Raw genomic sequence first — 27,066 nt, forward strand, 5'->3', positions numbered from 1 at the left:
TCCTTTTCTACAGAAGAGGGTGAGAGAAGGGGCTTCATGGTGCATGAACGATAGAAAACAAGTCTCTTCTCTTATATCTGAATAGTGGTATACACAATTGTCCTGGAGGCAGGGTAATATAGTTCACGCCCTCTCAAGGTCCCTTCGGTTCAAGGATACTGTCATTCTCTGGCCGTACTAGGGGATGGGCCTGCAACGTCCATGCTGCCATGGAAACACGCCGCGGTGTTCCTTTTTCTTACGTGGGGCGGGCACTCCGCCTCAACCACCAATCATTCACAGGGTTTCTTGAGTGGCGGGCAGCAGCAGCGTATGGGTGAGCCGATACTGCGTGACGCTACGGGAAAAGGGGGAGTTCGCGGCCGGTGGCGGCGGTGGCTACAGCGGCGACCTGGGGATCGAGCTGGAGGGAGCTGGGGAGCGTGCAGAGACGTCTAGCTCGAGCGAGAGTGATCTCCCGCTGGGATGCCTGGTACCGTTTGCAGAAAAGTGGGGGCTCAGTGAGCTCTGAAGGCTTGGGTTTCGGGTCTGAAGGGATGGCTGACCGGAGGGGGCGGGGTGGCAAGCATGGCGGCGGTGACGGGGAAAGGGTTGGAGGGCCCTGAGGAGGGGGTGGGGAAGCAGTAGCTAGGAAGGCTGGGTGGTCTTGAGTAAACGTGAGGGCTGTGAGTGTTCTGGCGAACAGAGATTACAAAGCAGCCTTTTGGGGGGCGTTAGAGGCGCTAGCAAGACGTAGGGAGAGTTGTGGGGGATGGAAAAAGAGGCGGGGAGAGAAGAGGTTAGGAAGGAGGGGAAAGGGTGTCTGTGGGAAGGTGATGGAAAAGAAGATGAAGAGAAGGATTGGCAGGCTGATAGTAAATAACTAGGAAATCAGGCCTTGGGAGGTATGATAGGAAAGTGTTTGCAGCGATTATAAATACAATCTAATTGGAGCCCTAGACTTGTTCCCTTTCCTAGTTCTTGCACCTCCGCCCCATTATTTAAGCTCAAACTGCAAGAGGAATGCTAGTAGGTTAAAGAACTGATCTTTTGTTATTCCATTCCAGGGGAGCAGATGGACCCTACTGGAAGTCAGCTGGATTCAGATTTCTCTCAGCAAGACACTCCTTGCCTGATAATTGAAGATTCTCAGCCTGAAAGCCAGGTTCTAGGTGATGATTCTGGTTCTCACTTCAGTTTGCTATCCCGACACCTTCCTAATCTACAGACACACAAAGAGAACCCTGTGTTGGTGAGTAATAATCTTGTTTGGATAGGATTGAGGAAAATTTATTTTCTTTATGTAGTCAAGACCCATCAGCAAATCTAAATCTAAGTACTTAGAAGGCCACTATCTTTTGGATAAAATTGGTTGGAAAAATGAAATCAGCATGTTCACAAAAGTTTGCCTTATTTTGTATTGTTTTATATTTGGTGGGGATATTATGTATGTATATTTTCTAGGATGTTGTGTCCAATCCTGAACAAACAGCCGGAGAAGAACATGGAGATAGGAATAGTGGGTTCAATGAGCATATGAAAGAAAACAGAGCTGCAGGTGAGGTGTTTAAAGCTAATAGTGTCTTTTGCAAGAGTGCTCTTGTAGCTGGGTGGATTTAAACATTATGTGGTTGTGGTGAATGCATATAAGGCACTCAGAAAATTGATTTTTTTTTAAAGCTTATTTATTTTGAGAGACAGACCCAGTGGGGAAGGGGCACAGAGAGGGGGACAGAGGATCCAAATTGGGCTCTTTACCGACAGTAGAGAGCCTGATGTGGGGCTTGAACTCACAAACCTTGAGATCATGACCTGAGCTGAAGTCGGACCCTCACGTGACTGATCCATCCAGGTGCCCCAGAAAGTTGATTTTTTAATGTAGATGATTAGATTGGTATTGTCTACATATCTGAATTTGTATTAAAGTTTGGTAGTAAATGCCTTTTGTACTAATACCACTTATTTTTTTCAGACTCTATGGATTCTTCTCATTTGGAGACATGTGGTACCATCAGTCAGGTCATTGAACGATTGCCTCAGCCAAACAGGACAAGCAGGTATACTAGTGTTGGAAGGAATTTATTTAAATTTATTAATGGATCAGTTCTTTTATCTGTACCTATTGCCTCATCCCAAGGATAAAGGAATTAATCTTATTTTTGTGAATTAGAAAGTGGGATTTGAGGATTGTATTAACTAGTACAGTTAGTTATCAGTTAGTACTGATAGCCAGAATCTCTTTTGTGAAGGTATTAACATTTTTTACACCTGTATACTTCAAATTGTGGTTTTTCTTGTACATGTAAAACAAATAATCTTCATTCTTAGCATAGATATGACTTACTGGAAAAAATCATCAAAAAATATTTAGGTATGTTACCAAAACTGTTAAGCATGCTTTCCATTTACCAACTAAATTACCAGTTTTAGACCCAGAATGTTTATTAATTCATACCCTAAACCGTATTCAATTTTTACTTTGTCTTATGTGTTGTTTTATGTTGTCCATTTATTGAATTTATCCTCTGTTAGGCACTAGATTGGATGTTTGATACATATTCCCATTTAATTTCATCCTTAGAGCATCTGTACAGTACATTATATTCTTTCCATTGCATAGAGAGGGAAACTGATGGGTGAAGAAGTTAAATAACTTGTTGGAGAATACATTGCTTATAAGTGACAGCTGAGCTCTGAGCCCTCCTGACTCCAGTGTCTTCTCTTTTTGCTTAGGTGAGCATGAGTCTGTCATAGTTGCTACAATTCACTATTGTACATGGACACCGAAGCTAAGTATTCATCATTTATTGCAGTACTTTTGCTTTTGTTTTTAGCCCTTTCACTCATTTTTGTTATCTTGTTTTGCTTTTTGTAGGCATTTAAATTTATGGTACTTTTAGGAACATGTGCCAGAGTTATCTTTGTTTTTGTGGCCCAGCACCTTGGTTTGAACCAGTGGGGACAGGAAGTATGCATACCCCTTATAAATAAAGCAGGGCTGTTAGAGAAGTTCATTATTACTGTTTTCCCTTTTTGCATCAATGTGTTGCTCTTTCTCTAAAAAACAAAACAAAACAACAACAACCCTAAAACCTTGAATGTTTACATTCAGTAAATGTGCAGGTACTGTGGTAAGGTGTTTTAAAAGGGCTTTGCCATCGTGGAGTTTATAATTTAACAGACAGTTGTTAAATTATTATATAAATGGCTATTCAGTTAACAATTGTGATTATTTCAAAGAGGGAGGAAAAATAGAATATATAACCTAATCTGTGTGATAGGGTAAGCCTCTTTGAGGAATGTGATCTGAACTATAAATATGAATTTGTTAGACATAGCTGAAAAACTGGGGAGAAGTGTGGCTGGTGGGAGGAGGAGCTTTCCAGAGAGAACTACAAGTGCAAAGGCCATGAATCTAGAAAGGGTTTGGGTTTGATTCCAAGAGAATGAAATCTCTTCAAAACACAGGTATATTGATCTCGTTTATATCTTGTTTATATTAATGCAAATATTTTGGAAAAAGTTGCTTGTGAATATTTCTACATAAAATTCCAAAAAAAAAACTTATTCTTTTATTTAGGGTCCAGTTGATCTAAGCCTATGGTCCTAAACATGGAGCATCCTAAAATATACTAAAGAAATATAGATTGTTTTATTTCCCTGTTAAACATTTTGTTTTACTAAAGTTTTTTTTATTTAAAAAGTTTTTTTTAACATTCATTTTTGAGAGTGAGAGAGACAGAGTATGAGTGGGGGAGGGGCAGAAAGAGAGGGAGACAGAATCAGAAGCAGGGTCAAGGCTCCTAGCTGTCAGCTCAGAGACCAACATGGGCCTCGAACTCGCAGACCACAAGATCAAGACCTGAGCTGAAGTTGGATGTTTAACTGGCTGAGCCACCCAGGTGCCCCTAAAGATTTTATTTTTAAGTAATCATTATATCTAGCATGGGGTTCTAACTCATGACCCCAAGATAAAGAGTTGCATGCTCCACTGACTGAGTCAGCCAGGAGCCCCTCTTAAACTTTTTTAAAAATTGAGATGATTATAGATTCACATGCTGTTGTAAGAAATAGTATGTAGAGTGGGGATGAGCACTGGGTGTTATATGGAAACCAACTTGACAGTAAACCTTGCAAAAAAAAAAAAATCGTATGTAGAGATCCTTTGTAAACTCTGTCCAGATGGTAACGTTTGGCAAAACTATAGTATAATATCACCCGGATATTGACTTTGACAAAATCCACTGAATGTATTTAGGTTTCCCCAGTTTTCTTGCATTCATGTATGTTAATTTTTATAAAGCCTCATTACCTCTGTATCTACCACTGTGGTCAAAATATGAATGGTTTCAGCACCAGAAGGATCCCTAGGGCTGTCTTTTTATAACCATACCCACCTCTTTCTCTTACCTAAACCACTGCGAATCACTAATTAAGACTGTCTTTTGTAATATTTTGTCATTTCAAAATGTTATATAAATGGGATCATACTTTAAGTAACCTTTTGGGATTGGCTCCCCCCCCCCCCCCCCCCCCCCCCACCANGTTCATTTCTTTTTATTGCCCAGTAGTGTTCCATGGTATGGATATACCACAGTTTAATCATTTACGTGTTGAAGGATATCTGGGTTGATCTGGGTTCTGGCTATTAGAAATAAAGTTGCTTTGACCATTTATGTGCTAGTTTTTATGTGAACATAAGTCTGTCTCTGGGATAAATGGCCATTGGGAAATTGTTGGGCTGTATAATAGTTGCATAGTTTTTTAAGAAATTGCCAAACTATTTCTGGAGTAGCTACACCATTTTATAGTATCACTGGCAGTGTAAAAGATTCCGTCTGTCTGTTTTTACCAGCATTTCGTGGTGTCGCTATTCTTTTTTTATGGCCATTCTGATAAATGTGTAGTGATATCTCATTGTTTTAATTTGCATTTCCCTAGTGGCAAATGATGTTGAACATCTTTTCATGTGCTTATTTGCCATCTGTACATCCTTTGCAAGAAATGTCTGTTCATGTCTTCTGTCCATTTTCTAATTGGATTTTTTAAAATTGTGTTTTGAGAGTTCTTTATGTATTCTAGTTATTAGTCCTTTGTAGGATATCTGGTTTGCAAATATTTTCTCACTCTGCAGCTTGTCCTCTTATCGTCTTTGGAGGGTTTTTCACAGAGCAGGTTTTTAATTTTGATGAGATCTGTTAAATATTTTTAACAGTAGTATAAATACATAGTTTATTTCAAAAAGAACTTACAATAAAAAGCAGAGTCTTATCCCCCTTGGTCTACTTTCACAAAGACAATGCTGTAACTGTGTTTTAACTTCATTGAAAGGTTATCTTCCTAGCACTCAATACTCTTGAAAAATTAATACTATTATACTGCCTTTCTTGTTTTATCAAATTAAGACAATTGAGTTCCATAATGAAAGATGAGGATTTAACTCTGTACACTCCCAATTGTTGATAATTATTTTAGTTCTTATGTCAGCTACTTTTGTACTTCTAAATAATATATATAAACCTGTGTTTTCTTTTCCATTGGCTTTAGACAGTGAAAAAAAGTTTAACCATCAGGACTGGTTGATTTTGCCTATAATCTAATTTATTTCAAGCCTGTTTGGAGTCACCTGATGATTTTACAAATTTTTATTGGGTATTTCCTATATGCCAAGCATTGTTGAATTTTGGAGATGTAAAGGATCAGGAAAAAAAATCATAGACCTTAAAAGCTTACATTCTTTTATTTATTTTTTTACTATTATTATTTTTTAAATTTAGTTTTTTTTAATTTTTGTTCTTTCACAGTTTATTGTCAAGTTGGTTTCCATATAACGTAATAAAGCTTACATTGTTGTATGGGACATAGCAATACATGATAAAGTAGTAAATGGTATGGTAGAAACTAATAAGGGCTGAGGAGAAAAATAGCAGAGAAGGGGATAGCAAACATCAAAGGGGTTGCAAGTTTAGATAGGGTGACTTAGGGAATGTTTTGCTGATATGACATTTGATTAAAAGTTCTTGAGTGGGGTGCCTGCCTGGGTGGCTCAGTAAGTTAAGTGTCCTGAGACTTTGGCTCAGACCATGATCTCCCAGTCTGTGAGTTCAGGCCCTGCATCGGGCTCTGTGCTCACAGCTCAGAGCCTGGAGCCTGCTTTGGAATCTGTGTCTCCCTCTTTCTCTGTCCGCCCCCCCTTCCCCCCCCCCCCCCCAGCTTGTGCCCTGTCTCTTTCTCTCTCTCAAAAAAAAAAAGTGTTCTTAAGTGAATAAGTGATCTCTACTCTTGTTATGTGGGGTAAGTGCAATCCTTGCATAGACAGCCAAGTGCAGAGGCCTTGAGTTAGGAGTGTGCCTGGAATATTTGAGAAATGGCAGGATGTTAGCATGACTGGAGTAGAGTAATGGAGAGAGTTGGGAAAAGAGTTCAGAGAAGTAAAGCACCAGAATATGTAAGGCTTTATGGGTTACTGTGAGGAATTCAGCTGTTACGGGCTTAGTGAGATAGGAAGGCATTTAAGGGTTTTGAACCTTAATCAGGTCAGACATGATCTGACTTAGGTTTTAATAGGATCGCTGTGGCTGCTGGATCAAGAGTAGACAGAAGAGGGTATGCTTTTTATTTGTTAATTTTGCCTTGATAAAGCTTGAGGGGAAAAAAAGCCATTTAAATTAAATTAAAAAGGAGAATAGACTGAAGGAGGAGCAAGAGTAGAGACAGGAAGACCAATTAGGAGATGATTGAAATAATTTAGGCAAAATATGACAGTGGCTAGACCAGAGTACTAGTGGATGAGGAGTGGTGACATTCTGGGTGTTTTGAAAATAGGATTCAGGGGCGCCTGGGTGGCTTAGTTGGTTAAGCGTCCGACTTTTCGCTTAGGTCATGATCTTGCGGTTTGTGGGTTCGAGCCCCGTGTCGGACTCTGTGCTGACTGCCAGCTCAGAGCCTGGAGCCTGTTTCAGAGTCTGTATCTCCCTCTCTCTCTGACCCTCCCCTGCTCACGCTGTCTCTCTCGCTCTCTCCTAGAAATAAATAAAAATATAAAAAAAAAAAAAGAAAATAGGATTCAAAGACAGATTGGATGTGGAGTATGATAGGAAGGAGGTAACCGTGATTCTGCATTTTTGGTTTGAGTACTAGAAGAATGGGGTTGCTGCTAGATTAGATGGACAAGACTGCAAGAGGAGAAAGTCAGATTTAGACATGTTGAAGTTGAGTTGCCTTTTTAATAAACCATTGGAGACAGTTGACGAAGTGCAAGTCTGGGTGGAGCTCAGGGGGAACGTCTAAGCTGGAGATTTAAATTGCAGAATCATAAGCATGTGGATGATATCCAAAGCCATGAGCCTGGGTAAGATCATTAAGGAGGTGAGTAAAGATGGAGAAGAGCTTCAAGGACTCACTAAACCTACCAAATTTTAGAGGTCGGAGTGGGGGACATGAAGGAAAACCACCAAAGGAGACCCTAGGAAGAGCCAAAATATGTAGTTTGTGCTGTCTTTCATTGCTCTTCTACATTTTGTCATGTTTGCTCTTGGACTTTTCCCGAGAAAGCCAATCTTGGGACTCTGTTTCCCAAGGTTATATAACTAGTCTTCCCAGTTACATAGGTCATGTTCTATTTTATTTTTGTGAAAATCTTTAGTCTTTTTTCCTTGTGTTGTCCCTCAACTTTGCAGATTTATGTTTTCACCTCTTTATTATGCTCATTATAGTTCTGTTTAGTAGTCTTTATATGAAATAATTGTGTAGAAAGCTTCAAGGAAGCAAAAAAATGTTATCTATAGTTATGCCACCCAGAGGCTAATTGCTGTAAACATTTTGGCATATTTTCCCTCTTTTTTTGTGTGCATAGTTGATAGCTGACATGTGTAAAGTAAAATTTTGTGTTTGGTGACGTTTTTGCTTAGCAACATGGAGGTTTTACTATGACAGGGAAAACTCTTAATAACATTTTCCCCAAGTTTTTTCTTTTAAAAGTTTTTAAATATTTTTAAATATTTGTTTATTTTTGAGAGAGAGAGACAGAGACAGACAGAGTCTGAGTGGGGAGGAGCAGAGAGAGAGAAAGGGAGATACAGAATCCAAAGCAGGCTCCAGGTTCTGAGCTGTCAGCACAGAGCTCAAAGCAGGGCTCTAACTCAAAAACTGCGAGATCATGACCTGAGTCTAAGTTGGATGCTTAACCAACTGAACCACGCAGGTGCCCCCAGGTATTTCTTAATCACAGTACACTTTGAGAAATAAGTTTGTACAAGGATTTTTCCACATTTCAAATTATTTCTTAAAATTGAAATTATTAGGTGTATACATTTTAAAGAGCTTTTTTTAGGAACATTTTTGTAAATGTTCCAAATGTCCAGAAATGTTCTTTAGTTTATAGTAAACACAATAGTTTAGTCTCATAAACAGTATATGATAGTGTTTATCTCACCTTAGGTTTAGGCAGCACTGAATAGTATTCTAGTACTTACAATTTTTTTTTTCCTAATTTGATGGGCAACAGTGTTTTCTCTATTTTCTTACATGTTTAAAGATACTTATGTTCTTTTTTTTTTTTTGAGTTGTCTGTTCACTTGTGTCTTGGGCTCTTCATACGAATTACTTGTATTTTAGGGAGACTATTGTTCTCTTTGTTGCAGTATTTTTTCCTGATTGTTGTCTTTTACTTCTGTTTATAATGTTTTTTGACCTGTAATCTTAACTTCTTTTAAATATATAGACCTTTTATCAGAATTTTATTCAGACATTCTGATTCTATGTATGTAGTCTAAGGTTTTTTTTTTTTTACTAAAATATTTTTGTGTGGGACCCCTAGGTGGCTTAGTCAGCGAAGCTTCTCACTTCGGCTTAGGTCATGATCTTGCAGTCCACTGGTTTGAGTCCTGCATTAGACTCTCTGCTGACAGCTCAGAGCCTGGAGCCTACTTTGGATTCTGTGTCTCCCTTTCTTTCTCTGACCCTCTCCCGTGCATTCTCTCTCTCTCTCTCTCAAAAATAAACATTAAAATTTTTAAAAACATTTTTGTGAACTGTGTCTGGTTCAGCGGATGTATCTCTGAGTCCCTTCACTGCACATCTAGTGCATATCTTACCATGTTACTTGTCATTTATTCTCTTGAGAGCAAGGTTTTTCTCTCTCTGCTTGTATATTTTCAGAGTAAGGCAAAATTCAAATGTATTTATTCCATTCTTCTGTTAAATATTTGTGTTCTTTAATTTGGTGCAGCGTTTTGAGTTGCTATATTTTCAGGTGCTTTCTGTAGAAAGAAGCACTGATGGGGGCGAGGCTTTTTACTTTTTTCAAATTTGTGTAAGAGGTAGTTGGTATGTGGGCTGTTACAGTAAATTTAGAAGAGTGCTTTGAGCAGAGTGTCCCAACCTATCTGGGAACACATGATTTTGTCTTTCTCCATTTAGTGTTTTGGGAATGTCAGTGGAATCTGCCCCTCCTATGGGGGAAGAGAAGGAAGAAGAGGTAGAAGAGAAGGAGAAGGAGGAAAAGGAAGAAGATATTAGAGATGATACTACCACACACTCTCTTGGTGCTGAAGGTAACTTTCTGCCTTTTTCTAGATAGTAGATTGTTCTAAGTCCCTTTAACATAAGCATGAAGATACCTAAATTTCTCTTTTTTTTTTTTTTTTTCCTGGTTATAGATTCCTCATCATTAAATTGAAAATAGACATTAAGATATTTTCAGTTGTCTAAGATACTCCCCCTAATTTGCTATTCAGGAATTTGATGCTCATTGGATCGCCCCCTTTATGCATATTGACTCTTTTTCTTTCTTACATTTGTTTTTCAAATATTTTGGGGATGTATGCTTTGTGGATGGAGCAGAATCTAAATTGCTGTGTGTAAGGATATGGTGTATGTATATCTTCAGAAAGTAGACATAGTCTACCTATATAGTAGGTGCTCAGAAGCTTTTATAATAAATAATTTTTGCTTCTTTACATATTTTTCCTCTTTGCTTTTAATGCCTTTATTCTTGACTTTATTTTGAAAAACTTTGGGGGCAGGACTTTCATGGGAAGGACTTAAAATGACCTTTTTTTTTTTTTTGCTCAGGGACAGCACCTTACACAGTGCATAATAATGTGGGATGCTACCTAACTTCTTTGGGTTTTGTTTCTAGATCCTGCCTCATCACAGTTGGGCTTTGGAGTTCTGGAACTCTCCCAGAGCCAGGATGTTGAAGAACATACTGTGCCGTATGAAGTAGACAAAGAGCCTCTACTATCAGTAACCACCAACTCTAGTTATACTGGGCTGTCTGATGTGGATGCTAACATTGGTATGAAACATGTTTTTTGACATTTGGAATTGTTTATAGGCGTTTTCCTCCTAAGCAAGAGCTAGTTATTTTTTCCTTAATACATTTTATAGCTGCTAAGTTAATATAATCTAAGTTAATATAATAAGGTTGTAGAGTTGTCTGGCAAATACTTGTCAGTTGATGGATTGCAGATTAAGAGTTTTTGTAAGTGGGTTACTGGTTATTTTCTTTTTTGGAATGATGTTTGTTTATATTTTCAAATTGGGCTTCTTTTGTTAAGTCTTTGCCTTTAAAAGGCATCTGGGACTGCTTTTAGTACTTTAAAAATTAAGTATCTCCTTCCTCTCTTCTAAAACTTCAAGCAATTAAGCATGAAGAACAGTCCAATGAAGATATGCCTGTGGCAGAACAGCCCAGCAAGGTTGTCCCTGTGGTAGTGCAGCCCAGTAAGGATGTACATGTGGTAGAAGAGCAAAATTCACCACCTGCAAGGTAAACTCTGCTCTTTTAAGTTTCCCCTATAGTAGTTTATAGTTTCTAGAAAGTATTTTTAAGTTTCATACTTGTTTTACTTGGCTAGGTGGAAACATTTTTAGAAATTATTGATTTTTTTCCCACCCTTGTACTGTGCAGATTTCTGGTCCAGTGGAAACTAATTATTTATGAATTCTTACTGTGTCCTCATCTTTAGGCATATTACAGTTATTGCTACTGTAACTGTAAGCATGACTCCTTAATCTTTGGTTGTCACTCCTCTCTTCTCTTGTGTTATGAGCAGTCACATGAATATTATATTTGGAAATTTACTGTTCCTATTCTTGAGGAACACCCAGATTGCTTCAAGTACTCAAGTGTTCTGCATCTGATAGTTTATGGTATAGCTGTAGATGTATTCTTTTCCCAAGTCCTACAGGATTTGGTAGGAATTGGGTTTGTCCCTCTGCTGTGCCTCTGGTGATCATTGTGTCCCAAACTGGTCAACAGCTCAAGTTTGGATATGGCAGAGGAAATGTGAGATGCTTCCAGTTTGGGAGAGGTGATGAATAAGCAATCAGTATTTTCTTGTAACTTCCTTCAACAGAAATGGTGGAGAATGGAGTCCTGAACAAAGTTGACTGTCAAGAAAAGTTGTTTATCTTTTTTTTTTTTAATTTTAAAAAATGTTTATTTTTGAGAGAGGGAGAGAGAGAGAGCACAAGCAGAGGAAGGTCAGAGAGAGAGGAAGACACAGAATCTGAAGCAGGCTTCAGCTGTCAGCACAGAGCCTGATGTGGGGCTCGAACCCACGAACTGTGAGATCATGACCTGAACTGAAGTCAGAGGCTTAACTGACAGCCACCCAGGCACCCCCAGAGAAGGCTGTCTTTTAAAAAAAAAATTTTTTTTTAATTTATTTATTTTGAGAGAAAGAGAAAGAAAAGCAGAGAGTGAGGGAGGGGGAGAATCCCAAGCAGGCCCTGCCCTATCAGCACAGAGCCGATGCGAGATCATGACCCGAGCCAAAACCAAGAGTCGGATACCCAACTGACTGAGCCACCCAGGCGCCCCAGAAGTTGTCTTTCTAATACAAAACACTCACCCAAACATGNGATCCAGGTTCTGAGCTGTCAACACAGAGCCCGACGCCGGGCTCGAACCAACGAACCGTGAGATCATGACCTGAGCTGAAGTTGTGCTTAACCAACTGAGCCGCCCAGGTGCCCCTAGGCTTTTCTTTAGGAAGTTTCCCTGTAGCTAGTTTTGCTATCTATTTAGTAGGTGAACCTCCTAAGTCTCTGGAAAGAGGCCAGCAATGAGGGTTTTACATGTGTGAGTAGTATTGGTTTGAAGGATTCTTGGTTTGGGGTTAGGTTGAGCAGGTCAAATGGAAAAGTTCAGCAATAGATCAGGTGTGTGGCGGTAGCACAGAGGAGAATTCATATCTGAACTCTGTTTGCAGAAGGTCCTCATTAGGGCTGGCGTTGTGGTCTGGTTTAGAATCCTTCATGCTTACCTAGGTAACAGTATATGTAACAAAAATCCTTGTATCACTCATGAGAAATCATGGACAACATGCACAGCAATGAGCAAAGTTGAAAATATTGCTATGTGAGACTGAGACAGGATTTTAAATGGGCTGAGGTCTTCATATCATTCCAAAAAATAGCTTGTTTCAACTTTCAGTAAATAGAGCCACTGGAAGTTTTGAAATTATTGAAGGAAAATACAAAACAGGAAAAGCCACTGCTGCTTTTTTTTTTTTTTTTTTTTTTGAGAGAGGAGAGGCAGAGGGGCAGAGAGAGGGAGAGAGAGAAAATCTTAAGCAGGTTCCGTGACCTGAGCTGAAGTCAAGAGTTGGTCACTCAACAGACTGAGCCACTCATGCACTCCAGGAATAGCTTCTTAATTCAAAGGTGAAAACGTTTGAACATACAGCAACTTTTTCTCCTGGTGGTTTGAATTTACTAGGTCAGAGGACCTGCCTTCTAGTCCCAAAGTATCTCTTGCTGCTATGGAAACAAAAGAACAGATATCCGCTCAAGAACTTTTGGAAGGTGGACTGCAGATTCAGAAGTCCCCAGAGCCTGAGGTTTTGTCAACTCAGGAAGACTTGTTTGACCAGAGCAATAAAACAGGTATGAAGAGTAATTAGTTGCTATAGTTCCTCTTCTCCAAAGACCTAAACTTTGTTATTGTTCTGGGTTACTGTTTAAGTCAGAGGACACTTTGTAGGTATGCAGACCTGTTTGTAGTATGGAAGGAAAATACATTTCTAACTGATTAATGAGAAGGGAGTTTTGGGAATGATTGCAGTTTTACATTTTAACATAGTTTTCTCTCTCTGTTGGAGATAAGAATAATACAGTAAATTTAATATTATGGACAGAGTAGCTATTTGAGTCATCATAGGTCTTCAGATCTTAATATCATGGTAATTAAGTGTAAGTTTTTTTTTCATAATCACCTGGGCAACAGTCTACCTGCTCATCTATTAGTTCATCTATCAGAAATAGGAAGTTATGGCCTAGCAGAAAGAACATAAAACTTAGAAGATTGGAATAGTATTTGTTTTACATTTTGTTAACCTCCACCACTCCCCCATTCCAAAACCTTACAGAGCCAGGAAGCTAGCAAAATACGTGTTGGTTTTAAAGAGGGAAGAAGAGAAAGTTAAATTTCTTCACTGTGCTGTGAATGTGTGTGAGACATTCAGAGCGCCACCAAGAAAACTTTTTGGTTTTTTATTAAAGGTATGAGGTTGTATTTAAGAAATTCCTTTAGACTTGGGATGAGTGCAGCTGCTACTCCCATCTGTTACTGAAAGTGACCAACAGGAGATTCTTCATAATATGAATCAATAATGGCTGCTCATATATCCTTTTATTAATGCATTAGTATTTTCTCTCCCCTCTGGGGAGGCCCAGGTTCTAATCATGAAAATTGCTGCATTCATATCATCAGGTGTGATCCCTGTTGTTTTGACTTCTGCCATCTGCATCATGGCATGAGCTTTACTTCACCTTAGGTAGACCTTGGAATAAAAGGCTTGCTTGCTGTTTTATAATAGAAGCTTCACAAGAAAGCAGAGCAGCCAAGCAGAGGTATAAGGATTCTGCCTTTTTTCCTCCAAGCTTTGATCATGACAGGAAGGACTAAGAAATCTGTTTTGTCAATTCTGTATTGAAGAAACCCATAATTCAGTAGGGAGGGGGGCATTTTGTTGTCACTTAGAATTTGTGTGTTAGCATGGCATTCCATTGATTGTACTATAGTTAGAAAACAGTTTCTGCCCTCTTGCAACATAGGTGGAAACATTGATATTACTCCTTTTGTAGTACTGAGTGGCTTTCTTTCTTCTTTTTCTTCTTTTTTAAACTCAGGATTGTCAATCTTGAGAAGCAAACGAAACTAGATTTTCTCTCTCTCTCTCTTTTTAAAATAGCTTTTGATGGTTGCTCTACTCCTTCAAGGGAAGAAGGTGGATGTTCTCTGGTTTCCACACCTGCCACCACTCTGCATCTCCTGCATCTCTCTGGTCAGAGGTCCCTTGTTCAGGAGAGTCTTTCAACGTAAGTAAGCCTAAAATAGTTTTGCGAAAGAAACATGTATCTGAGGGTCTTAGGCTAAGGTTGAAAGAGCTCAAATTGTCTGCTAGTCCAGAATTCTTTTTAAAAGCAAAAAGCAAACTCTAGGCTTTAGAATTTTGGGGTTAAGAATTTAGTGGACCTATTGAAGGCAGGTAGTTCTGCTTTCCCATATGGAGATTTTTAAAATTTTTAATGTTTTATTTATTTCTGAGAGAGAGAGACATCGTGAGCAGGGGAGGGTCAGAGAGAGAGGGCGATACAGAATCTGAAACAGGCTCCATGCTCTGACCTAGCTGTCAGCACAGAGCCTGACGCGGGGCTTGAACCCACGAACCATGAGATATGACCTGAGCCGAAGTCAGATACTCAACTGACTGAGCTACCCAGGCCTCCTGATATATATATATATATTTTTTAAAGTTTTATTTATTTATTTTTTACAGCCCTCATGGGGCTCAAACTCAGAACCCTGAGATCAGGAGTTGCATGCTCTTCTGACTGAACCAGCCAGGCGCTCACCCATTTGGAGTTTTATAGTGGTAGCCCATAGTTTTTGGGAGGAAGAAACTGCCCAGTTGTGTTCTCTTATACAACACAAATAAGCATACTGCTCCTCCATTTGACCAGCAGTTCTTTCCATTTAGCCGCATAGAGGTAGAGAATAGATTATAGTAGAGTTGACCTTAGTTGGAGTTCTTTATCTCTGTGTTACGGCAAAGAGATTTGCTTTTTTTTTTTTTTTAAATTGTGCATGATCTTTCTAATCTTAGGCAACATTTGGAGTGAATATTTTTTACCTCTGTTTTGCATGTGTATTTTTTTTTTTTTTAGCACTTTGTCATCCTGTTTTGCAATCATGATGTCCTTGTGTCTGTTTATTTCTCTTATAATCATATGGCTTTATCCTTATTCTTTTTTTTTTTAATTCTAATTTTGGATATGTCTGGTATGAGAAATAGTTAAGTATTATTCATTGGCTCCCCACAACCTCAAGTAGATGTTTGAAAGATTGCTAATAAGATTTGTCTGGATGGTATTTTTGCTATTACAAAGTAAAAAAATGAATGCACAACTGTGGCTACGGTACAATAACCTGTGATTCTCTCTTTACATAAAGGAATTCCTCAGATCTTGTTGCTCCTTCCCCTGACGCTTTCCGATCTACCCCTTTTATCGTTCCTAGCAGTCCCACAGAGCAAGAAGGGAGAAAAGGTGAGCTCTTGTGATCTGTCTATTGCTCTTAGATTAGAAGAGGAGCAGCACTTCTTCTGCTTTGCAGAACGTACTGTTCCTTTATATGTTCAGACACTGTGACCTAAACTATTCAGTAGGACTTATGTCTGTCTCGCCTTCAGGAATATGGCCTAGTGTAAAGGGCTCTCCTTAGTTCTCTGCTCTAGCACTGATTCATATGAGAATTCTGTATCTTTTACTTAATTTTTAAAAAGATCCTTAAGGTAAAATTTGTTAAGATTGAACTCAAAATAGTATGTTATATTAGGATGTTAGTAAGAATTGGGTTTACTACTAATAGCCCAGAAGTTTCCAGCAGCATGTTGGCATGCTGCTGGGGAAAGGGAACCAAAAATTGTTTCTTTCACTATTTAAACATTATTTTGGTTATCATCAAGCAGCTTTAGCCAAAGAATGGCTAGGAGCAGGTCGTAGAAATTTTGATTTCACTCACTTCCTCCTTTGAGGATCTATTGATTTTATATTACTTTATTCACAAGAAAGATTTCCTTTTTACTTAATTTATCTCGTTATCTAAACCTCTTTTACTCTCTCCTAGTCTCGTATCTAGTCACTCAAGATATTTCTAAGTTCCTACTACTTGTGTGAAGTCTTTTCCAGTAAATTTCATGATTTTCTTTTAATTCTTTCATGTACCAATGATGGTATAATAGCTAATATTTATTGAGCACTCACTGTATGCCAGGAACTGTTTTGTGTGCTTCTCTTTGGGTCTAGGTGCTTTTCTTTGTTTTTGTTTTTTATGGAGCCCTCACAACAATCCTAAGAAATAGGTGTTACTTTCTTTTTTAAAAATATTTATTTATTTTGAGAGAGAGCAAGAGAGGGCGTATGCACAAGGGAGGGGCAGAGAGAGAAAGGGAGAACGAGAATCCCTGTGCTGTCAGCCCAGAGCCCCATATCGGGCTTGATTTCAGAAACTGTGAGATCATGACCTGAGGCAAAGTCAAGAGTCGATGCTTAACGATGCTTAACCGACTGAGCCACCCAGGCACCCTGAAGTAGGTGTTTTATCTCCATTTTACAGATGAGGAAATGGAGTCACAGAGAGATTTCACAACTAAGTCATAGATGCAGGATTTGAACTCAGGCAGCTGCCTCCAGGGCCTGTGATCTCATCTGTTTATATGCCTCCTATGATATCCTGGTATCTCTACTGTTTTTTTTTTTTTTATGTTTTATTTATTTCTGAGAGAGAGAGCCCGCATGAACAGGGGAGGATCAGAGAGAGAGGGAGATAAAGAATTTGAAGCAGGCTCTAGGCTCTGAGTTAGCTGTCAGCACAGAGCCTGACACGGGGCTTGAACCCATGAACCCTGTGATCATGACCTGAGCCGAAGTCAGATGCTTAACCGACTGAGCCACCCTGGCGCCCCCTGCTGTCTCTTCTCTTGAGTGATACAAATAAAGAAATATATTTAAGTTTTTCAAGTTTAATTTACCCATGACAAAATGTAATCTTAACTTTCTTTTGCTGCTACATTTGTGTCTGGCTGTTTGTCTTGAAGTCACTTGTAGGTATAGCCAAGTGGACTAGTATCATATTAAGCATAGCATGATTAATAATATCTGTAGTAAAAAATAAAAGTAAATCCATTCTATAAAAAAATTGTAACGCAAATTAAGTTTGGTTTATACTTAAGACCATTTCTTCTTTTTTTTTTTTTAATGTTTTATTTATTTCTAGGAGAGAGAGAGAGAGAGAGAGACAGCATGAGCAGGGGAGGGTCAGAGAGAGAGGGAGTCACAGACTGAAACAGGCTCCAGGCTCTGAGCTGGCAGTCAGCACAGAGCCCGATGCGGGGCTCGAACCCACGAACCGCGAGATCATGACCTAAGCGAAAGTCGGACGCTTAACCGACTAAGCCACCCAGGCGCCCCTAAAACCATTTCTTCTATTTATAGTGTGAACATTGAAGATACATAAATATAATTATACTAAAAATACATTCTCCCTGATTATAAACGTAATTAATACTCATTGTAGAAAGTTTGGAAAGCATATAGGAGAGTAAAAAGAAAACAAAAATCACCTGGATACCACAATCCAGATGTAATTATTACTTGGATATATTTCCTTTCAGATTGTTTCCTATGCATAAAGAAGTATTTTAGAGACGGGATTATGTTATGTATATGATTCAGTGTTTTTTTTTTTCTTCATATAACATTGTATTTTCTCCTGTCAATTGTATTTTGGGTTTAATGCATTTGCTTAATATGTGCATAACTGTTTAACTGTTCGTGGATCTATATATGCTTGTCTCCTCTCCTTTGTTTTCTTTCTAAAATGATTAACCTTTTTATATGTAGTGCTTTGAACAGTAGGCCCTTAATACATGCTTTGTCATGGCAAGAGAGATCAAATGGTGTGATGAAAATACTTAACACAGCTGTGCAAGCGTGCTCAAGGCCTGCAGCACCAGATCTGGAACCTAACATTAGACTGGAATGTGAGGTTAAGTCAAGCAAAGCAGCAGGGGTAGCCACCAAGCTAAGGCATAGTCAGTAGCATGAGTGTAGATTGCAGGGAAAAACCTAGTGGTATAGATAATTTGTGACAGTGGTCTAGAGGGAAGCCTGCTTGGGGTCAAGTTGTAAAATATTGGGAAAAGGGTTGATGAATCCAGACCTAGCTAGCTAGGCTGGCTCTGAGGAAGAGCCTGTTAGTGTATATATAGGTGGGTAATATATTACGGGAAAGCATTGGGGAGGTGGTGGTGGTGGGGGTGGTGGTGTGTGTGTGTTTGTGTTTCACTCCTGAGCAGTTTATGTCAGGATTAGTGGCTTACACTGAGTTCTTTGATAAATCACTGCTGATTGACAGTGATTGACTGAGTTTTTTCCTTCTTCTGTTTTTGTCCTGGTACTCATTTCTCTGTTTTTAGCAATTATTAATGTCAATGTAATGAGTTCATAAATAAGTAGATTTTGGAGTGGTGAATAAATTTGCTGCCTTTAAAGGCCTGTGACAGAATATATGATGATTAAATTAGGTGACATTAACCTGGGTGTTCCCATGCAAAATGCGAAAACTGAGTTATGGTAGGGAAAGGGGTTCAGAGGAGCTGGGTTAATTTAATGTTTCATGGGAATGAGTGGGTATCCCCAGATGAACCCCCCCTCCCCGACACATACACTGATATCTGTATCTGAGGATTTGGGAAGTGTGGACTCTCCTCTTCCCAGGGGAAGAAAGTATTGCTAGATTTCTTGGACTCAGTTTACTATTAATCTGTCAGCTTTTCTGGAAATTAATCATTATTTCTTTAGGAATGGAAATTGCTGTGATATAATTGTTACTAGTGGTATTGGAACATGAGTAATATTGATGTGTGCTTATTTCTCAATTTGTTTTTCCTGTTTTAAACCAGATGAGCCAATGGACATGTCCATGTTATCAGAAGGAAAAGGAGAGTGTCTTGAGAAGAAACTCCAAGATGAAGAACCAGTGGAGATAGAAAACCCTCCTGCCCCGCCTGAGCCCACTGTATCACCACAAGCCTCAACACCAGTCTCTCAGAGCACACCAGTCTTTACTCCTGGGTCACTGCCTATTCCATCCCAGCCTGAGTTTTCTCATGTGAGTATTATAGAAAAGGTGTTTTCCTCCCAAAGTCCTTTTTTGTTTTTTTTTAACAATTTTTGAGGTATCATTTATAAACATAAAATTGACTCATTCCAAGTATATAATTTAGCAATATTTAGTACATTTACAGAGTTATGCATCTGTCATCACAGTCTAGTCTTAGAACATTTCCAGAGTTACTTACATTTAAATTTTATACTAGGTCTTTAAAATTTTGAAAATGTTAGTGCAAAATTGAAGGGGGTATTAATCATTATTCTATTTTAACACAACTGCTACTATCATTTTTGTCTTTCTACACCCCTGCTTTTTTTTTTTAACAAAATTGTTTATAGTGAACATACAACTTTCATCTTCTTTTTCCAGTTAACATTGCATCATAATGGTTTTCGGTGTTACATAGTCCTTAAACTACCTTTTCAAAACTTGTATAGTATTTCCTTGAGTGGATGTGCCATAAGCTAATTCCCTCAGTACATTCCTATACAGACTGAGAGAGCGGAGGACAGGCGGAGAGAGAGAATCAAGCCGAAACCAGGAGTCCAATATTCAACCAAGTGAGCCACCCAGGTGCCCCTGGTTTTTAGTTTTCAAATGAGAAGTTAGTTTTCTTCTTTTATAAAAGCAAGGGAGAACTAACATCTCTCTTGTGTAATTCTAAATTTAAATATTTAAAAAAATGCAGGTTTTATTTATAGTGAATTGAAGATCCTTAACTAAATCTAAGTGAGTATATTACATGTTTAATCTAATGCCTCTTCGTAATAAGACTGATGAGGATTATTTTGGTGTTATTGGGAGAACTTCTTTCATGCCTTTCAGTTTGCAGACGTTGGAACAAAAGTATATTTAAAAATGAATAATAATGAAATATACTTTAAATTTAGTGTAGAGGAGACATTAGGGAGAATCTAGTTTAATTGCTTTCTGGAATTTTAAAACTTGTGTTTTGTTGAAAGTTACATTTTATGCCAGTCACAAGAAGTGATTTGGTGGAGTGGTTAAGAATGACTCTGGAGTCAGAACTTCTAGACTTAACTAGGAGTAAGTACTGCCATTACTACCTTTGTGACCAGTTTAAACTGAGCCTTTCCTCGTCAAATTAAATGGGGATATGGATACTACCTCCCTTGTAGAAAAGCTTTTTGTTGTGTTACTTCTCTCAATAACTCTATATATCATGATTATACTTTCATACATTCTTTAAAAAACTTTTTAGCTATTTCCCCATCTTCCTAGTATAGTTACATTATAATTTTGTTTAAAACATTGAGTTTACATTATTATGAACAGTATTATTATAAACACTATTCAAAGTAGAATCTGTGGATTATTATGATTAGTTTTCATGTTTTGCATCATTTCTTGTTTTCTCTGTTAAGTGATAATTGTCTTTTTCATTTGTTTAGTTTTCTACAAATTTCTCACATCAACTCTAGGCTCTCTTATCAATTGTCATAATCTCCTTTCAAGATGTTTGAGGCCCTCAAACTTTCTCTCTTTGAAGAAACCTCTTTTGGATAGTCCCGATTTCTATTCTGTACTGTTCCCTTCTATGCCTGGTTAATCATTCACCTCCTTTTCACTGTAGTCCTTGGAGATCATCTTTATGTGTCTTTGTGTTGGATTCTTTTTGGGCTCCATGTCTTCTTGCTTGTTTTACTCTTTCATTTTGGTGAAGACGTTCTTTTTTTTTTTCTTTTTTTTTTTTTTTACAAATAGTTTATTGTCAAGTTAGTTTCCATATAACACCCAGTGCTCATCCCCACAAGTGCCCTCCTCCATGCCCATCTTACCCCTCCCCCTCCNTCTGATGAGGTGCCAATAGTTAATTTTTTTGGTGAAGACGTTCTTTAGTAGCATACTCTCTACTCTCATTCTTGACTTAGTTTGCAGAAGTATAGAAATCTAGGTTGGGAATAACTTTCCTTTAGACTTTGGAGGCATTACTCCACTGTCTTCAAACTTACAGTATTGCTTTTGAAAGTGTAGCCAGCCTGATTCTGATCTTTGATATGCGAATAATATTCCTTACTGGAATCTTGTAGTATTTCTTTGTCCCTAGTGTTCTGTAATTTTCAAACCCATGGCATAGGTCTATTCTTTTTGTATTGGGCAGTTGTTAAGCCCTCTTAATCAAGAAATTCAGGTCCCTTTAGTTCAGGGACATTTTAATTTTATTTTTCCCCTTTGTTGTTGTTCGGAATTTTTCTTTTAATAGAATACTTACTGTTTGGATGTTGAAATGATTAGTCTTGTAGTTTTCTTGTTTCTTTTTAACTTTCTGGGTGATTTCCTCAACTTTTTTTTTTATTTTTTTAGTAGCTTTGAGGGCACCTTGGTGGGTCAGTCAGTTAAACATCTGACTTTGGTTGAATTCATGAGCTCGAGGCCCGCTTTAAGTGAGCATGAGCCCCATTTCTGGTGAGCTCCCCTTCTCCTTCTCTCTCTCTCTGTCTTTATGCTCCTTGTGAGATTCTCTCTGTCTCTACTCTTGTTCACTTGAGCCCTCTGTCTCTCAAAAAAAAACCAAAAAACCCCTAAACTAGCTTTGGGATGCCTGAGTGGCTCAATTGGTTAAGCATTTGACTCTTGATTTCTGCTCAGGTCATGATCTCACAGATTGTGAGATGGAGCCCCATGTTGTGCTGTGAGCACAGAGCCTGCCTGGGATTCTCTCTCTCCTTCTTTCTCTGCCTCTCCCCGACTTGTGCACTCTCTCTCTCTCTCTCAAAATAAATATTTTAAATAAACAGCTTTATTGAGATGTGATTCACAGTGTTGTTCATCTTTTAAATTATATAAGCCAATGACTTTTATTTTTAATTTTTATTAAAAAAGTTTTTTTTAACATTTATTTTTGAGAGAGAGAGATAGAGGGAGTGAGGGAGAGAGAGACAGAGTGCAAGTGGGGGAGGGGCAGAGAGAGAAGGAGACCTAGAATCTGAAGCAGGCTCCAGGCTCTGAGCTGTCAACACAGAGCCCGATGCGGGGCTCAAACTCATGATTGTTACTTGAGCTGAAGTTGGACACTTAACCGACTGAACCACACAGGTGCCCCTCCAGTGGGTTTTAGTATATTCACAGAGTTGTGTAGTTAGTGCACAATCTAATTTTAGAACATTTTCATCTCTCCTTTTCCCTCCAAAAGTCCCCATACCCTTTAGCAGTCACTCTATTTCTCCCATCTCCAGTCCTAGTCAACCACTAATCTTCTCTATGTATCTTAACCAATTGAGCCAATTTGCCTTAACCAATTTGCCTATTCTGTACATTTCATAAGTGGAATTATACAATATATAGTCTTTTGTGATTGGTTTCTTTAATTTAGCATGTTTTCACAATTCATTCACATTGTGGCATGTATCAGAACTCCATTCCTTTCTTACTCTGAATAATAACTACATTTTATATATCTGGCACATTTTATTCATTCACTCATCAGTTGATGGAAATTTGGGTTGTTTTTGCTCTTTGCTTATTGTGAATAATGCTACTGTGTACATTCATGTACAAGTTTTTGTGTGTGGACATGTGTTTTTATTTCTCTTGTATATGCCTAGGAGTGCATTTGCCAGATTCAGCCTTCTTTTGACCTTTCTCTGAGTTATTTCTAGTTTTGGGTTCTTATTTATTTAAAAAACTTTTTTTAATGTTTTATTTTTATTATTATTAAAACATTTTTTTAAATATTTGTTTTTGAGAGACAGAGACGGAGTGTGAGCGGAGGAGCAGCAAAGAGAGGGAGAGGGAGACAGAGAATCCAAAGCAGGCTCCAGGCTCTGAGCTGTCAGCACAGAGCCCAGTGCAGGGCTCGAACTCATAGAGTGTGAGATCATGACCTGAGCCAAAGTTGGATGCTCAGCCGACTGAGACACCCAAGCACCCCTTAATGTTTTATTTTTGAGAGAGAGAGAACGCACAGCGCATGGAGAGCAGGAGTGAGTGGGGGAGGGGCAGAGAGAGGGAAACAAAGGATCTGAAGCAGCCTCCAGGCGCTGAGCTGTTAGCACAGAGACTGACGCAGGGCTCAAGCCTCTGAACTGTGAGATCACGAACTGAGCTGAAGTCAGATGTTTAACTGACTGAGCTACTCAGGTACCCCTCTACTTTTGGGTTTTAAATTCAGAAACTACTTTTTTCTGAATGTTCATTCTTTTTATAAAAAAAAAAAAACAACAAAACACAACAACATTTTGTCCAGTGTTATGGGTATAGTATCTTATCTCTCTAAGGTTATTAGTAATAGTTTTTTTTTTTTTTAAAGATACTGATTTATTTAAAGAGAGAGATTGAGAGAGAAAACGGATACGTGCAGAGGGGCAGAGAGAGAGGGGAGAGGGAGAGAGGATCCCAGACAGGCTTCATGGGTAGTGTGGAGCCTGATGCGGGCTCCATCCCATGAGCATGAGTTGATGATCTGAGCTGAAATCAAGAGTCAGGTGCTTAACCAACTGAGCCACACAGATGCCCCTACTAATCAGTTGTTGTGAGAAGTTTTCTACTTCCTGGAATAGTCACTGCTTTTTCAAATAAATTTTAGTTTTGATGTTTCATTTTCTAAATTTTATTTTAATGTTTATTTAGAGAGAGAAAAACAGTGCAAGTAGGGAAGGAACAGAGAGAGAGAGAGAGCGAGAGCGAGACACAGAAGCCTTAGCAGCCTCCAGGCTCTGAGCTGTTAGCAAAGAGCCTGATGTGGGGCTCAAACTTACAAACCCTGAGATCATGTCCTGAGCCAAAGTCAGACACTTAACTGACTGCCACCCAGTTGAGCACCCAGGGAGCCACCCAGGTGCACCCTGATGTTTCATTTTCAAATTGGATGGTTTCCTCAAGTGTCTGATAATCTTTGATTGTCAGCTCAAAGACAGTTTGATTAGAAGTTCTGAACTGGTAGTGGTAGTACTTATTTCTGGGATTCACTGTAATATGATCTGGGCCATTTTGGGGGTCCCCTAGTATTAGTATCTTGATTTACCTCAGCTTGGTCAGGTTCCCCAGAAAAATATCTAATTTCCTGTCTCCTATTCTAGAAATCTATTGATAGAAGAGAGCTGGGGGTGTTGAGAGTCAGGTGTAGGTTCCATTCGGTATGTAAATTTTCATTTAATCTCCTTGTTTTCAGTATGGCACATTCTGATAATTATTCCTCTTTTTCTTCGGGTTGTTCTGTTTTGCTCCAGGGCAGAGGAAAGTCAGGGAGAGAGGATCTGAAAGTTGAACTGCTCCTTTTTTTTAAACATTTATTTAGTTTATTTGTTTTTTAAATGTCTGTACCCAGCGTGGGGCTCGAAGTCACGACTCTAGAGATCAGGAGTCACACGGTCTACTGACTGAGCCAGCCAGGCGCCCCTGAACTGCTTCGTAAATAGCTTTGCAGCCAGTCCTCCTCCTGTTTTTAGCTCCACCCTCACTGCCACTTCCAGAGTCACCTGACGCTGCTGCCAAGTCCTGAATCTTTTTTGGGCCTGGTGGTTCTGTGGTGTAATTTGGGTTGCTTCTTGGCTTTCTCTACTGCTGGCTTAGAATTCACCTTCCACTAGTCTGTGAAGTAGATGATCATTCTTCCAAAATTTTGTTGCAGTTATCTTAAGGTTTTTTTTCCTTGAAAAATCACGTGAAAAATTCTTTTTTCTTTACTGTTGCTCAGTGGGGTTTTGGAGGAGAGTTAACATAAATGTGTGTATTAAATGCATCATCATAATTTAGAAGTTCTATACATTTTTTTGTCCTTCTATATTGTTAAACTTAAATTTTATTCTTAATGGCTAACCTTTGCATATCTGTTATTTTTTCTTTATTGTGGTCACTGGAGTCCAAGTCAATCTAACTTTGATGTTGTAAGATCTAAACATTTATCAGATAATTACTGATGAAAAGATAACTAGGATAAAATTAATTTTGTATATTTCTTTGCTTTCTTAAAAATTGTTATTTTGAGAGTGTGTGCATGTCCATGCACATGCCTGCACGTGCAGGGGAGGAGCAGAGAGGGGGAGAGGGCATCCCTAGCAGGCTCTATTCTGTCAGCGCAGATCTGACTCAGGGCTCGAGCCCACTAAGCTTGAGATCATGAACTGAAATGAAGTCAAGAGTGGAAAGCTTAACCAACTGAGGCACCCCTTTCTTTTTTAATATATTTATCAGCTGTATAGCTTCTTTGACCCTTCACTAGGATGTAAGGGATGGTGAAAAGATTAGTAAAACAGGTTGGTACTTAATGCTTTTCTCAGGTTTGATGTACATATTAATTTTGGAAATGACAAATCAGATTATAGATGATTATATGAATAGCTCTTAAGCTCTGTATATGTGAAACCAGATTTTGACTAGTTGGATAATGTGGACTTAGGTCTATACTGAATCTAGATTGACTCACACTGAGCATAGTCTTGACAGTTCTCCATCAGTCTTTCGCCAGAGCCCTGAGGGAATTCTCTGTTCACTTAGCTCAGTTTTTGACCAGGTCTCCAGAGAGTCTCAGCACTGTAAATATCATGGGCCAGACACTCAGAGGCTAGGTTCAGGCAGTCTTTAGAAATAATAGCTTGTTGGGGCACCTGGGTAGCTCAGTCAGTTAAGCATCTGACTCTTGATTTCGGCTCAGGTCATGATATCACTGTTCATGAGTTCGAGTCCTGCATTTGGCTCGGTGCTGACAGTGCAGAACCTGCTTGGACTTCTTCTCTCCCTCTCGCGCTGTTCCTTTCCCACTTGTGCGTTCTCTCTCTCTCTCTCTCTCTCTCAAAATAAATAAACTTAAGAAATAATAGCTTATTGATAGAATGGTTAGCCCCTGAAATTTTACTCAGACTGAAGTTCTGCATATATTGAAAAAATCCTGTAAAAAACTAAAATCATACCAGTATTTACACTCTTGATGCTTAAAAGGTATTGCTAATTGGGGGCAACTACTTAATGGATATGTGGTTTCCTTTTGGAGTGATGAAAAATTTTTCAACCAGATAGAGGTGGTAGTGGTTACACTACATTGTAAGTAAGTGTTCACTCTGAAGTGGTTAATTTTATGTTAGGCGAATTTCACTTAAGAGATATTTATAGTTTATGGGGTGCCTAGATGGCTCAGTCAAGTGTCCATCTTTGCCTCAGGTGGTGATCTCATAGTTTGTGAGTTCAAGCCCATGTCCGGCTCTGTGTTAACAGAGCCTGGAGCCTGCTTGGGATTCTGTGTCTCCCTCTCTCTGCCCCTCTCCCACTTTCTCTCTTTCTCTCAAAAATAAACATCAAGAAAAAATGAAAAAAAAAAGTTATTAACAATGTCTTATATATGAGCCTTTGTAAAATGAATTGTTTTGTCACAAAAATTTCTTACAGAGGATGTCTAATACAGAGATAAATGAAAATAAGATCATTAATTATTCTGTCTCAAAAATAATTACTTTTGGGGCCCCTGGATGGCTCAGTCACTTAAGCATCCAACTTCAGCTTAGGTCATGATTTCGCGGTTCGTGAGTTTCAGACCTATGTCGGGGTCTGTGCTGACAGCTTGGGGCCTGGAGCCTGCTACAGATTCTATGTCTCCCTCTCTCTTTGCTCCTCCCCTGTTCATGCTCTGTCTCTTTCTCTAAAAAATAAGCATTTAAAAAAACTAAAAAGCTACTCTCCCCCTTTTTATGTATGTTTATTTAAGAATTCATGAAAATCATAGAAAAATGTACAAAAAGTCTACAGTGAAATATCTGTTCACGTGCTGGGTTTTTGTTTTTGTTTTTGTTTTTTACTAAAATAGAAACTGCCACTATTTAATAATGTCAATATTTCTCTTTTTTCATCTATAATTTTATGTAGATATCACATGACAGAATACTTTGTATCTTAATTTTAACTTTATTTTATTTTATTTATTTATTTTTTTAAAATATTTTTTATTT

At 38.6% G+C, this 27,066-nt stretch overlaps 1 protein-coding gene across 7 annotated transcripts in view; it reads left to right on the forward strand.

Moving 5' to 3' along the window:
- Positions 1 to 377: 377 nt before the first annotated feature.
- Positions 378 to 27,066, forward strand: part of TP53BP1 (tumor protein p53 binding protein 1) — a 72,177-nt gene continuing 45,488 nt past the window's right edge. For 5 of the 7 annotated variants that reach the window (XM_077764555.1, XM_077764558.1, XM_077764557.1 and 2 more), the window contains exons 1-11: positions 385 to 472; positions 1,047 to 1,231; positions 1,444 to 1,537; positions 1,952 to 2,036; positions 9,400 to 9,533; positions 10,121 to 10,279; positions 10,624 to 10,753; positions 12,710 to 12,876; positions 14,184 to 14,310; positions 15,446 to 15,540; positions 18,957 to 19,165. In XM_077764555.1, the coding sequence (XP_077620681.1) occupies positions 466 to 472; positions 1,047 to 1,231; positions 1,444 to 1,537; positions 1,952 to 2,036; positions 9,400 to 9,533; positions 10,121 to 10,279; positions 10,624 to 10,753; positions 12,710 to 12,876; positions 14,184 to 14,310; positions 15,446 to 15,540; positions 18,957 to 19,165 (1,392 nt within the window). In that variant the 5' untranslated portion in view covers positions 385 to 465. Of the gene's footprint in view, positions 490 to 1,046; positions 1,232 to 1,443; positions 1,538 to 1,951; positions 2,037 to 9,399; positions 9,534 to 10,120; positions 10,280 to 10,623; positions 10,754 to 12,709; positions 12,877 to 14,183; positions 14,311 to 15,445; positions 15,541 to 18,956; positions 19,166 to 27,066 lie in introns of all 7 variants that reach the window. The other 2 variants (XM_077764559.1, XM_077764556.1) reach the window with 2 other exon arrangements.

This window comes from Crocuta crocuta, unplaced genomic scaffold (assembly GCF_008692635.1).
Source record: "Crocuta crocuta isolate KB4526 unplaced genomic scaffold, BGI_CrCroc_1.0 scaffold102, whole genome shotgun sequence".
NCBI lineage: Eukaryota > Metazoa > Chordata > Mammalia > Carnivora > Hyaenidae > Crocuta > Crocuta crocuta.